At 40.1% G+C, this 14,062-nt stretch overlaps 1 protein-coding gene across 4 annotated transcripts in view; it reads left to right on the top strand.

The window, feature by feature from the left end:
* ITCH (itchy E3 ubiquitin protein ligase) overlaps positions 1-14,062 on the top strand; it is a 61,494-nt gene that overhangs the window by 34,352 nt on the left and 13,080 nt on the right. For all 4 annotated transcript variants that reach the window (XM_074553858.1, XM_074553857.1, XM_074553855.1 and 1 more), the window contains 9 exons: positions 2,015-2,057; positions 4,103-4,272; positions 5,427-5,661; positions 6,878-6,973; positions 8,196-8,370; positions 9,879-9,945; positions 11,410-11,494; positions 12,959-13,087; positions 13,738-13,810. In XM_074553858.1, the coding sequence (XP_074409959.1) occupies positions 2,015-2,057; positions 4,103-4,272; positions 5,427-5,661; positions 6,878-6,973; positions 8,196-8,370; positions 9,879-9,945; positions 11,410-11,494; positions 12,959-13,087; positions 13,738-13,810 (1,073 nt within the window). The remainder of the gene's footprint in view (positions 1-2,014; positions 2,058-4,102; positions 4,273-5,426; positions 5,662-6,877; positions 6,974-8,195; positions 8,371-9,878; positions 9,946-11,409; positions 11,495-12,958; positions 13,088-13,737; positions 13,811-14,062) is intronic.

Below are 14,062 nucleotides of genomic sequence, written 5' to 3'. Positions count from 1 at the left end.
TGCAAAGCCATTTTTTTTTTTTTGAGAAGCTTTAACACAATCTTGAAATAAGTACAATAACAGCAATTTCTGTAACTCTCTATAGAGATCAGAAATCTCATGCATTTTTGAGGTGGAGTCATAGTTCACAGGGCAGACCTTCAGCCTCATTGCAACAAAAACCAGATCAGCATCTTTATTTTCTGAACTTTGCAAACTTTTATCCAGTGATCCCACATGTTAATGAAGGTCTCTAGCTTCCCTGAATTTTAATAATGTCATAAACAGAGAAATGCAAAGGTGGTTTGATCTCATCATCATCCTAGTAATAAGTATTCAGCTTACTAGGAGACATGAGTTTATATTAATTTTTCTTAAAATAGCTCATTTAAATGTACTCATAGATTTATTTCCCTGTGGAGAGCTGCAGAGAGGGATTCACTTTGTGTTTCATTGGTGTGTACAGCTTTTTAAACTGAAAACTGGAATACATGTAAAATATCTAATTGCAGTAAAATAAAAAGGTGATTTTAATTCCCTTGGAGCAGGACAGTGGAGCATTTCTGAAATGCTGTACATTGAGAAGTAGAACTAGGTAAGAGTTGTTTTCCTAGAAAGCAGCAAGAGCCATTGTCTGCAGTAGTGACCAGCTGGACATTTAATTGGCAAGTTCTAGGTTTCTGGGCTGGGGGAGTGTTAGAAATTGCTTTGAAATTTCATCTTGAGTATCATAGAAAAATAGAATTAATACACAAATTCTGTAACCATATTTCTTAGAGCTTTTAGTCCGTTTTCTTTGCATTTTATTAAAAGGATCAATTGCACAGACTGATTGTGTGGAATTTTTTTTTTAAATAAAAGCCAGATGGTGGGATTTTGTGGGACTTACAGAGTGGGGCTGAGGTATAGGGATAGAAATACCTAGTGAAAGTACCAAATTTTCCTTTTATGCAATACTTGATTTTCATCTGTGCTTTCTTGCATTTCCCAAAGTTCAGCTACTGAGAAGAAGATGGGAAAAGCCATGCAGGTGGTGGAATTGAGTACAGGGCTGGGCACAACACAGCAAGCCCCAAGCTCAGCAGAAGGTTCCCAGATAATCAGGGGACTGGAGCACTTGAGGAAGGAGTAAATGTTAAAGTAGTCCAGCACATTGTACAGGCTAAAGGCACTTCAGGCAAACACATTTTTATGGAATTGCTTTTAAGTTAAGATTTCTCTTGCTGGGATTTAATTCCTTCCATGCACAGTCCACTAACAGCTCATTATCCTAAACCTTTCTGTGACTACATCCTTGTCTTTGGCCTAGATCTGTCCACAGCTCCCATCAGAACTGAAAACTGATTGCTTTACTAATGACATTGTTTAACTCTATGGAAATAAATATTGGTGCTATCTACATGAATGAGCAGTTCTGTGCTGCATATCCAAGGTTTGCAAATGCTGGCACAAAAGGCAAATATTTCTAAGCTGGCTGAATAAGCAGTTGCAAAACATTTGCAAATCGAGGCTGAGCTGCTGCAGTGCTTTTGGAGTACAGCCATATTTTGTACCTGCTTCAATGCCTTTATGTTCAATAATTTACTGAGAAGGGAAGGGTCTGGGCTAGAGAGCCAGTAAACAAAGCCCCCAGCCAACCAGAGAGGAGATTCCAGTGAAATTTTTGTCCTTTCTGCTCTGCCTGCCATCACTGAGAGAGTATGAAAAGCCAGCTTCACTTAAAAGAATGAACATTGCTTTATACTGCTAGAAAGACAGTGTGTGTGTTTGGGAACATTCACACAGTCAAATGATGTCCTGCTATGTCTTCCATAAGGTGGAAGTATTACAGTGACAGTGGTTAAAAAAATTTGTATTCACACACACAAATAGAGACATACAAAACATGCACAGCTTTGAAATCCAGCAGATAAGCAGCACACAGTGTCTCACCTCCACACTTGAAAGAAGTGTGAGCATTAAAGGCTGTTCCTTTCCTTGGAAATGATTCAGTGTTGCTGATGCTTCTGTTGTCTTTTCCTTCCTGGTATTTAAGGTCCTACACAGAGTGAAAGCTCCAGAGTAAGGAGTGATACACGGTAAGACCTTTTTCCTCTCTCTTTTGTTTTTTTATTCTGTCTTTTAGTATTCACAGTTTTGAAAGAGAGGAATTGTGTTTTGTAAAGAAGACAATGAAAAATTTATGAATATGCCCTGCAGCAGTATCTGTTAAGATCTGAGCATGCCCTAAACAAAAATACTGAGCTGTTGCTCTGCTCCACTGTCTGGCTGCAGTTTTGCCTCCATACCTGACTGATCTTTTTGTGTTTTCCCTTTGTGCTCCTCATCCTTCTCCTAGTGATTACCCAAAGTCAAATATATATTTAAAACCCCCCAAAACAAATGGCACTGGTTGTTTTCACACTGGTTTGTTTTATAGTATGGAGATATCAGAATTATATTTAGCTTTGTTAAGAAGATCCCAAAATCTGTCTGGCACTTACAGTGTGCTAAGGCTGATAGCGGATTATGAATCTTGCTGCCTGGTAGGATAAGAGTGTGCCCAACCATGTTACTTTAATTAGTTCCATGTTACTTTAATTAGTTCCCAGTACTATGAGTATTTTAAGGATCTGTACAAAACATAGCACTCAGGATGACATCTGGAGTAACTAAACTGAATTTCACTTTTTTTCAGTAGTTTTGATTCTTGGCTATGTTGTCTGAAGTCTTCCCTTGAAAGTTTGGGGTTTTTCTGTTATCTTTTTGTGTTTGAATGAATTTTTAGATGCCTGGATGTTCAAAATACCTGAATATTCTATAATAATAATAATAATAATAATAATAATAATAATAATAATAATAATAATAATAATAATAATAATAATGATGATGATTCAGGTTTGGTATCAACCAGGGGGCTTCTACTGGTCGTTGTGAGGATCATGTAAATGATCAGGAAAGTGACTTTCTACAAGGGCATGATGTGGAAGAACAAGGGGGAATGGTTGAAGAACTGGGGCTAAACCTCTTAGAGATTTGAGGTCACTAATGATTTGGGCCTATTTATTTTGCAGTTGGTGGAGCATGAATTACATGCACCATGCCTGGTATAGAGCAAAGTGTGTTTGACCATGATACTGAGGTTAAATCAACAACTTGGTCCTTTACAACTTGGGATTTACTTAGCCTTACCTACTGGGTTTTAGTTTGTGTGCATTTGAAGGAATGTAATTTTCAAGGTACTGGTTTGAAACTTCCTTCATTTGTGATGGCTTATGTGCTTGACCTGTAAACCCTCTAGAATTTTAGTTGACTACCTTTTTGTTTTGCCCAACATATTCTGAAAATGCTTTTAACTAAAGATGTAGGTACTTCTAACTCTGCCTAAGGAGATACAGATGTATCAGATTAATATTCTGCTAGGGGGAAGTGAACAGCACAGCATGAGTCAGTGCTGCTATGTGGTTTCTTAAGTCTTGTAAGGTTGAGCAGTTTATATTCCTAGCTGCTAGTCAAAACTTTATTGCTAAATTCTCCAACCTGTTCCAGAATTGAGTTCAGAGGGAAAAATATGCATGCATTAGTAAGATTTCTAAAAATTTGTAACATTTTGTGTGTTCTGAGCATATGCCAGCCCTGTGGAGTAAAGGCACACAGGCTGTTCTCAGGTGTTAGCTTCTCATCTCATTAGGGACTCATGGGCAGAAATAGCTTGAGCAGCAAAATCCAGAGCCTGCACCTAAGGGCAAGTGTATCAAACTGGGAAATGAAAGAGGAGATTGATGACAGATGTTATATACATCTATTTCACCCCCTTTCCATCAGCTAAGGTTTCAGGTACCTCAGGAGATAAACCCAGTGTGTTTATACAGATGTATAGATACTTGGAATTATTGTGAGTATTACAAATCTCACCTGGTTGTAACTGTTGCACCCTAGTGTCTTTCACGTGTCTTTTCAACCCCCCTGAAAGTATCCCAGGCCAGGCTGGATGGAGCTTGGAGCAACCTGATCTAGTGGAAGGGGGCTGGAACAAGATGATCTTTAAGGCTAACCCAGACTCTTCTGTGATTCTGTGATTTGCAAAGTTTCATGTCACCATGCACTACTAGAACACTTCTCTTGTCTTTTCCTGCAAAAGGACTAACTCCAATGGCCTTGAAAACTGTGAGGATGCTGCTTCCAGTGAAAACAAGACTGTTAATGGCAGTGACTCTCCGTTGCTCACAAATGGGACCTGCAAACCTGCCAGACCCCCCAGGCCTGCCAGGCCCCCGCCCCCCACTCCCCGCAGACCCCCGTCGGTCGCCGGTACGTCCTTGGGCCGGGCACTCCTCGAGTGAACATAACTCTTTCTGCTCCTGCTGTTTAACTGCACTTGGGATGGGAAATTCTTTGGCAGGTCACTTCTGAAGGAGTATTTTTTAGCTTGCATTTGGTACAAGGTGTTTTAGTCATTGTTCCCGTTACTGGAAATTTCTTGTTTCCGCGTCTGCTCAGGGGTGGTGGCAGTCAGTGATGGTGCCACAGAGAGTGGAGCTGGGACCAGGAGAACACAAGTGAGTGCTGCTGCTGCACTGAGCCTCCACTGAGGGTGACATGAAATCCACTGAAGGCTCACAGAATTGCCTCAAGTTGATAATACTGCATTCTGAGATACAAGTTACAAGTTAACTGGTTAACTGTTAACAACAATTTAATTGGTTTCTACAATTGCAGTTAGATTCCGTGAAGTTGCAGCACTTAAAACATTCATTATCTGCTGAAATGCATAGATTTTTTTTTTTTTCTAATCTGGCTATTTAAAAACTACCTGAAGGCCACTAATTCTGAAAAGTTACTTGATATTTTTGAGGTAATTCCTTTACCCCCATACAATGCAGTGTTTCTGTGGTCTCATTATTACAGTTGATAAATGCTGGATCTGGATGGGCCCTGCAATACAGTAATTACTTTAAAAGATTAATCCAGTGCAGTTAATTAATGAGACTTGACCTGTGTTCAACTTCTAACCCCACCCACCAAATGGTATTAAGATAAAACTGAAAGCATTTAAAGAATATCTGTGTTCCCTTCCCATTGTGATAGTTACTATCCATGCAATATCAAATCTCCTCTTGAAAATTTTATGCTTATCATCACTTAAATTATTATTCCAAATAATAAATGGAAAATAATTAATTCATTAGTACAAAGAAGTAATTTTTTATCATCATTTAATGTTTACAGAATGCAGACCAGGTAAATATTTGTCAGAAATACCACAATGCTGTTTATGGCAGTTTTTGGATTAAAGTATTTTTATAGTGAGATAGAATTGCTGTTCAGTTTGTGTTTGAGCTACAAAATGTGGCTGTGGAAACAGCAGTTCTGGCAGGTTTGCTGTTGTGTAATGTGTAACTTCTCCAATGGATTGGTGATAAATGTCAGTTAAAGGCTTTTTCTCTTTCTCTCTCTCATCATAGCAAGTGCAAATGGTCCTTCATCCACATCCACAGAGAGCGATGGGGCCAGTGCAGGCTCACTGGCAGGCACAGCCTCAAACACACCTTCAGAGCAGAGCCCTGAGGGAGCAGCAGCCGCCAGCACAGCTCCTGCCACTCCTGCCCTCACCACTCCTCCAGTGTCCAGACAAGTGCAGCCAGTAAATCCTTCACCTCAGGCTCTAACTACAGTCAGCCAAGGGCCTCTCCCACCTGGGTATGGGTTTCATGACTTCTTTCTCCCCATGTGTGCTGACTTCTCTGGTTTTCCTTTATTTTACTTACAGTAGGTGTAAGAAACCATAGATAACATCTGCCTTCTGCTGCCTGACAAAAATCCCCCAATATGAATTTGGAGGGTTTATAACTGTTTTGTATGGTTCATCTTCAAACATTCAAAGGAAGAAATCTGATACTTATCATATGTTCCCGTGTCAGTGGAACATAGGTTTAAAATAGCGTGGCAGCTTATTGTCTTCAAATTAAAATAAACTCAGGTAGGAAAATATTGGTACAGATAAGTAGAAGAAAAGCTGCTATTGCAGTCCTGAAGGTTTGGATTTCATACTGCAGCTCCTGAGAGTAGTGTGGACATGCTGCTGTACTTTGGGTACCTATGGAATTTGTCAGATGGTTGACCTCTTGCCTCAAAGCTCTCAACTTTAAAGAAACAGCAGCAAAAACATTTCTAGACTCTCTGAGTGAGGGAAATCAAAAGCTTCCCAATGTGAATGGTGAAGTTGGTGAATTACCTGCCTTGATTTCCAGGTAGTGGAAGCACAAGGTAGGAGAGGTCTGAATTATCTCACAGGACAATGGGAATAAAGAAGTGGTCTTGAAAACAGCATTGTTCCTTTATCATTTTGATTTCAACAGAAATGGCAAATAGCTTTTTTTTTTTTTTCCCCCATGATGTTACATTTCATGCAAATGTAATTGATACAGGGGTAAGTCATTATTCCAAATACTGCATGTGCAGAAAATGTGACCAATGCCCTTATGGTGATCTCTGCATATCCTTGATCACTGAAAAATGGCAATATATTGGATTAATGCTACTCTAAAAGGGGATTATTTTCTGTAGTTGGTTCTGTTCAATAGGTTATTGATACACTTGATATTGGATACAAAATTTTGCTAAAATTTTACACCTAGGCATGAATTTGAGCTTCTGTTTCCCAGAAGGGTGGCCATGTACAATGGTTTTTTATTTTTTTTTTAATTGGCATAGAATCACTGTTAATATGAATGGTACCATTGTATGCTGCACACAGTTCGGGTGCATCTCATGAGCCAAGGGTTAATTTGAAGCATTTTGTTTAGAAATAAGCATTTTATGAAAACAGACATTTCTCATCTTTAAGCTGTAGATGAGATGCATGGTTGGAGTAGTTTGATCTGGAGGAAGATTAAACTTTTGGATCTATTTTCAGTTGGGAGCAAAGAGTAGACCAGCATGGTCGAGTGTACTACGTGGATCATGTTGAAAAAAGAACAACGTGGGATCGGCCAGAGCCCCTTCCTCCAAGGTGAGCATGCAATCATCTCACAGGTCTGGGGTTTTCAGGAATTAATTGCCTGACAGTTTGCTAAAGCTGGAACAAATATTTGAGAACAGAAATGTGAACCCAGTTGCTCTGGGTTGTCTCCCAAGGAATGCATAAGGAAAAGAGTTGAATGTCAAAATGAGGAAAATCTGAATTTCCTGTCAAAGTCAAGTGCATCTTTACTGTCTGAGAAACAGATTTCAGTTAAAGACAGTAGACACCCCCAGAGTAAAAGGGAACAAAAACCACAGAAAAGTATTTTGGCATTGAGGTAGCTATCAGCTTGAGCAGCAATGCTCTTATCTTGAGGTTACTGTTTGCAGGCCTTTGATCTTGTCTCAGGGCTCCCAGCTGCCAATTTATTATGCACATAGAAACCAACTTTCGTTATTAAACTTCTCCAGCTCTTGGCATCAGAACAGCTAGTGATGTTAGCTCACAGTTGCTGCTTCTTATTTTTTAACAATATAAGAAAAGCACAAGAGTTGTTCTGTTGCAAATTTCTTCATCCTCAAATGGTTTCTTGCTCACTATAAAGAATTACAAAGTGAAAACATGGGATGGTACAGAGAACTTGCTATTGAAGAACAAAAACTGGCAGTCTCATAAATGGAGCCCACCTGTCATGTTTCAAGTTATGTTGAACTTTTTCAGCAGATGAATTTTTATATTGCTTAAGCTTATTTAGAGTAGCAGTGCTTTCTTTCAAGTTTTGTAAGTAGTACTGATCTCATATGAACTGAAAATTAGAAAAAAAAAACCCCAAAGAAAATCAAAACAAAACACCAAACCCCATGCCCACCTTTCTTTTCTGCCAGATCAGAGTGTGAGGAAGTCTTGTGTTGAATAGCTGAAAATGTCAGAGGGTTCACTGTGTTTTAGGGGAAACCAGCTGGGTGGGATAACTGCAGTGATGCCAGCACAGTATGGACAGTGGTCTAGACAGCTCTTGACAACTATTTCAAAAAACCCTGAAAATACAATAAATTGAATGGGTCTGACTTTGTATAGTATGCAACAAATAAAAGTGATTCTCATAAAAAAAGTCTCCTAAAATTATGCAAGAGCTAGAGGGTACAAGGAGAAAAAAGCTGCTGCTGCCCGTGTTTTCTGCTCCCTTCCACCACACTGGCCTCCAGGTGCCTCTGAGCCTTAAATTAAATTGCCAGCTCTTGACAGCTGTGGCTTCTCTTTTCCCCCACAGCTGGGAGCGCCGGGTTGACAACATGGGCAGGATTTATTACGTTGACCACTTCACCAGAACCACGACGTGGCAGCGGCCGACGCTGGAGTCCGTCCGCAATTACGAGCAGTGGCAGCTGCAGCGCAGCCAGCTCCAGGGAGCCATGCAGCAGTTCAACCAGAGGTTCATTTATGGGGTAAGGAGGACCTGGGTGACTGAGGGTTAGGATGGTTTCAGGGTTTGGGCATGCCTGTGGGTCGCCTGTCCCCACAAAGGCAGCAGACTCTGTTATGGTTCATGATAATGTCTCTGTGTGTAGCACGGCAGGGAGGGCTCACTGTAATGTTAGTTCATCTCCTTCCAGTCAGCACATGGGGTTTAGTTGTCACCTCATGTCCTGGTTTAGGGCAAATTTGTTAAAGAATCTGCAAAGGAGGGCCCCTCCAGAAAGCAAAACCCACACAGCCCCTCCCCCCAACTGGTTTGGGAAAAAATTCCTCGGAGAGAGGTGGAAAGAACCTGTTTATTTGACTGGCCCAGCCCCCCCCAGCACAGAGAATGAACAATACCCGATGACACCGCTCTGAGAAAGATGACAAAATCAGAAAGTCTCTTTCAGGGGTGGTTGCTCTGTTCTCAGTCCCTCCGGCGCTGGGGCAGCTGCTGCAGCCAAACGGTTCAAACCCTCGGTGTTCCCAGGTCCCAGTCCGGAGCAGGTTCGAGATGGTCCCAGAAACAGGAGAGGAGAAACAGTCCAGGAAGGGATGTGGACTGTTTAGCTAGAACGTGCTAATAAGCAGAGGCCAAAGCAGAGCAGAAGCGAGAGCAGAAAAAGAGAGCAAGCAAAGCAGCAAGCTGAAGCTGGAAGTGAAAAAACAGCCCTATGTACTGCTCATCTCGGTGTCCCTGATAAGAGAAACCCAAACAAAACTTCCACTCTTCAGAGCCGGTCTAAAGGCACAGAACAGATAAATGGGGATACAAGCATCATAACGTCACCCCAGGACACCTCAATATAGGGCTTCTTGGATAAAATTGATGTACAATATTGATAAAGCTTGGATAAAATTGATGTACAATATTGATAAAGCCTTTGGCTCAAACTGCAGCTTAGTAATAAGCTGGTGCATTTGTATTGTATCTTGTATTACCCTGGCCAAACACATGGGAGGTAAGCAATGCATTTCTGCTCTAGGTTAAAATAAATTATGCACAATGAATGTTAGGAGAGCAGGGAAATTGAAACGAATCCTTCCAGCATTTTTACTCCATTATTTGTTTCTGATGAATAGCAGATATTAGATCACTCCAACTCATGCTACTCATGCTCATTAAGAATGATGGAGGTTCTGATTTGCTGTACATGTGAGAATAAAATGGAGCCTGTAAGTGGTGGTAGGGAGAATTGTAGTGAGTGCAGGAATGAAGGTTCTGATTGCTTTGGGTGCTGCTGTACTGATTTCCTCCTGCCTAGGCAGGGGTACTGAACAAAGAATAATTATTTCTTGGCACTGTAGTTAATTAAGCATGCCAAGGTCAGTAAAATTTGCCTTCTCTGTGGAGGAAAAGAAGGAGTTGGCATCCTTGCTTATGTGTAACATTAACAGAAATGCATTTACTTCAATAATTCAGGATGGCTATGGTAGAACATCTGGAAAGCAAATGACTAGTCATTAATGCCTCATTTGTTCATGTGACTTGCAGAACCAGGACTTTTCATCCACACAGAACAAAGAGTTTGATCCTCTTGGCCCTCTGCCACACGGATGGGGTAAGACTAACTTGAATGTGTTTTGTTATGCAATGTAGTTAAACATTAAAGCATACTTCTGCCAAATTATTTGTCAGCTCTTCTAAGCTAGTTTTTGAAAATTAAAATCTACATTTAAAATAGTTTAAAATCAGATCTAATCAAATGTGCTATTAAAACAGAAACCTGACTAGGCTATGCCATTTCTCAGTGGTTTAGAAGCTATAAAGTTTTCTGGTTTACTCCACTGGTATCAAGTGTAATAGCTGCTTTAACACTGTCATCCTTTTGAGACTTTTTCATTCCCCCCACCATCCTGTTCCTGCTAAATCAGGCTCCAAATCCTCTCTAAATCAAACTGCTAAAGTCTCTCTCCAAGACAACTCTTGAAGAGTTTTGCTGGTCTCAAAATGTTTTTTATAGTGACAACTGTTTCCTTATTTGGCCCCCTCCCTGGAATAAATTTGTTCTTGTACTTTACAGGGTTGAGAATTTACAATTAATACAAATTTTGGCAGGGTGTAATAAAAATAGAAGTGTAAAACTGCTTTCTGGTGTGGACTCTGAAGCAGATATGAAAATTCAAGTTTTATGATACGTAGGCAAAGCTCTCAGAATTCTCTTGTGGAATTTGGAGCAAGTAATTGCTTGGCAGAGTTGGACCTGAATTTTTGGGTTCATCTGCTTTTCAAACAGAACTATTTGGATTTTTAGTTCTGGTATTGCTGCAACTTTGTGCCATGAAATTTTTCCCCACTCTTGTGCTTAGATACATTATATATAACATTTCACAGAAAGGTCTTTAGGCTGGCAGTGCCCAGGAGATGGCAAACTCAGTCTCCACATCATGTGGAATTCTGCTGTCAGGCTCACAGGCAAATGCCTACTTACAGGCTTCTCTTGGAAACTGAAGCTTTTGAGCTGTGGTTGTCAGATTTTGATCCATTTTTGTAATTTGTTTCTCTTGCAACACTAAATAAAAATGCTATGAAGAGCTGCAGAATGGTACAGAGGAACAGGTCATGGCATTTCTCATAGGCAGCGTGTGCCCATGGTTCATCTGAGAGAAAATATAAATGGGTTTTCTTGGAAACTGCATTTGACTGTGTTTTATTCCCTGCTATAAATTGAACTTGAAGCCCCTTTGTACCTTCTGGATACTTCTGTGTATATCTGTTCCCTCCTCTGTGTTTGCTTTCTGTGTTGCTTGTCAGGCACATCACAACACTTGACACAGCTGAAGTTTCCCGTGGACAAAACAGCTCACAGTTTTCAGTTTCCAATTAATTTCTCCTGCAATTGAAAAATAAATTACATAGTAAGGAGTAACATCAATGAAAGTAAAAATATGTTGGATCAGAGGAGGTACAAAGAAACCTGAGAGCAGGAGAGGCTGAGTCTGGTGATTTGTATTGTGTATTTGATGTAGTCTCAGCAATAAATTAAAGAGGGAATTGAATTTGTTCTCCTTTTACGTCTTTTCAGAAAAAAGAACTGACAGCAATGGCAGAGTGTATTTTGTCAATCACAACACACGAATCACTCAGTGGGAAGACCCCAGGAGTCAGGGGTAAGAAATCAGCTGAAGCTGCATGTATGATGAAAATGTAAATTAAATTAAAATGTAGCCAAGTAACTGAGAGTAGAGTGAGCCAAGAATTGCTGCCCACAGGTGAGGCATGGATTGTGCTATGCAAACATCAGAGAGCTCGATAAAAAGTGGAGACATTGGCCAAATGGGAACTGTTGCAATATTACTGTGTCATCCCACAGCTACCAGGAAAGCCTTGGTCAACAGTAAGCAATGAGCTCATTCTCCAATAGAAAAGCCTCTGCTTTTCATAAGTAATCAATTACATTTGTCTGAACATTTGTGTCATTAGAGGAAGAAAATATTTCCTTTGTATGCTGATGGGATGGTGCAGAGTCTAGAGTTAGACTCTGGTTGTTTCCCACACAGTCAGAGAGTCCCAGAATGGTTTGGGTTGGAAGGGACTTTAAAGCCCATCTCGTCCCACCCTCCTGCCATGGGCAGGGACACTTTCCACTATCCCAGGGTGCTCCAAGCCCCATCCAGCTTGGCCTTGGACACATCTGGGGATGGGTAGGAGACAGAAAGAAGATGGCCCAAAAAACTGTAGCACCTTTCCTCACACCTATTTAAAAAAGGAGGAATAAAGGAGACAGAGGCACTACTAGAAGCACAGGAGTTCTGTTTATTTTGAGCTCTGTCACTGCAAAGCCTTTGAGGTAAGGAATGGAGGCAGGAAGTTGAGGGTGAAGTGTGTTCAGTCCCAACTGCTGTTTGAGCTGAAGATGTGTTTGGTGAAGCAGCTTCACCTGTCCTCCATGAGGGAGGGGAAGGGGCACAGCCAGGGCTGTGTGAGAGGGGTCACAGCTGTAGCCACTCCCCTCTGCAGCTGTGGAGAGAAATTCCTCTTGGAGCAGCCCAGCAGCAGAATGTTTGGGCTGCACAGTCAGGACATGGCATTGATGGAGGGAAGCCACTGGGGAGCACTTCACAGTGATACCACTCAGATCTTCCAGATATATTGAGATCTACTTTTATATACAGCAAAACTAAGTTGGAAAACATTGGCAAAAAATTTTACATGATCAGGATTGGCATTTTCTTTTAATTTGGCATTCTGAAACATTTTTGGCTGCTGTGATTATTCATGAGGTACCAAAAACTGCTTATTAAAATTATATCAGTTTTTGAGTAAAATCCTCATAGTTAGAAGATAAAATTCTGTTGTTTGTGAAGGAAACAATAAACCTTGCTTACACTTTTCCCTTCAGGTTTTTTCTTGTCTTTATTTAAGGTATTGCAAGCAAATGAGATAATACTTTTGGCCTAATTGAGAGATGACTGCAAATTTTGGTGGGGGAGGGAAGCTAAAATAAATCCAAAGAGAAACTTTCTCAACCTTAGACTCTCTAGATTTTCCAAGATGTTTACTGTCTCAGGTATTACTCCATTGACATCATGGATTCTGTTGATCAGTTACCATGTATTTTCTTGTATCCATAGTCAGTTAAATGAGAAGCCTTTGCCAGAGGGCTGGGAAATGCGATTTACTGTGGATGGAATTCCCTATTTTGTGGATCACAATAGAAGAACCACTACATACATCGATCCCCGCACGGGCAAGTCTGCTCTGTAAGTGTTCTTAATATTTCACTAAGGTTTCAAGAGTCAAGTTTAGCACACATCATTTAAAAAATATTTTTTAAATATTTATTTTTTTTGCTTCTTACTACATTATTAGGCAGGAAGGTTTACATGCAGCAATGCTTCTTAATTACCTGTGACTTTTTAATTCTGAAAATGAAAGTCCCTGAAGAAGCCAGAGTTCTAAACACTGCAGAATCTTTCTTGCCATGTAATGTGTGAGATTTGAGAGTAGTGGAGGAGCTGCATCTGTTCTGTTGATGACCAAATCCCTTCCTTCTCTCTTTAAAAGAGACCCAACCCTTTCTTTTTCTGATTTTTTTTTTTTTAGGAACCAGAATGAAGTTGAAACCAGAATTTACCTCCCAAGTTAACTGAATGTCGTCCCTTCTTTATTGTTAGAATCTTTTTTTACAGTTAATGTTCAGGTAGTGTTTTAAATGTACTGTCAAGCATTCTACAGTTTACAAAGGAAGATTTTTCTTTTTAGTTTAAAAACAAGAAATTACACCCCAAAATCAAAAAATGTGTCTAGATAGCCAGCTAGACCATACAGCTGTATAACTAATACATCTGCAGGCTTTTGCTTCAGTTACAAAAACACTTGGAAATTCATTTTTTCCTCCTTTTGGTTGCAGAGACAATGGACCTCAGATAGCTTATGTGCGTGATTTCAAGGCCAAGGTCCATTATTTCAGATTCTGGTGTCAGGTATGGATTCATTTTTTTGCAATATTTTTTTGCATTTTTGGTTTTGCTTACACATTTTCAATGCCTTCTTCAGTGCCTTCCAGTAAAGGGAATCAAACTACTCTAAAGTTAAAAGTGAGTTAAGTTAAGAGGGAGTAAATGCAGAAAATGTGTAATCTCATGTAAGCTTTAAAGTGATGTAACTTTTGGCTTTAAAATGTTTTAGAATAAGGGAAAACATCAATTTCCCTGCTTTTTTTTTAAGTGGTGGAT

Source organism: Zonotrichia albicollis, chromosome 17 (genome assembly GCF_047830755.1).
Source record: "Zonotrichia albicollis isolate bZonAlb1 chromosome 17, bZonAlb1.hap1, whole genome shotgun sequence".
In the NCBI taxonomy this organism is placed as follows: domain Eukaryota; kingdom Metazoa; phylum Chordata; class Aves; order Passeriformes; family Passerellidae; genus Zonotrichia; species Zonotrichia albicollis.
The sequence above is the reverse complement of the archived record's forward strand: the minus strand, read 5'-3'. Positions and strand labels throughout refer to the sequence as shown.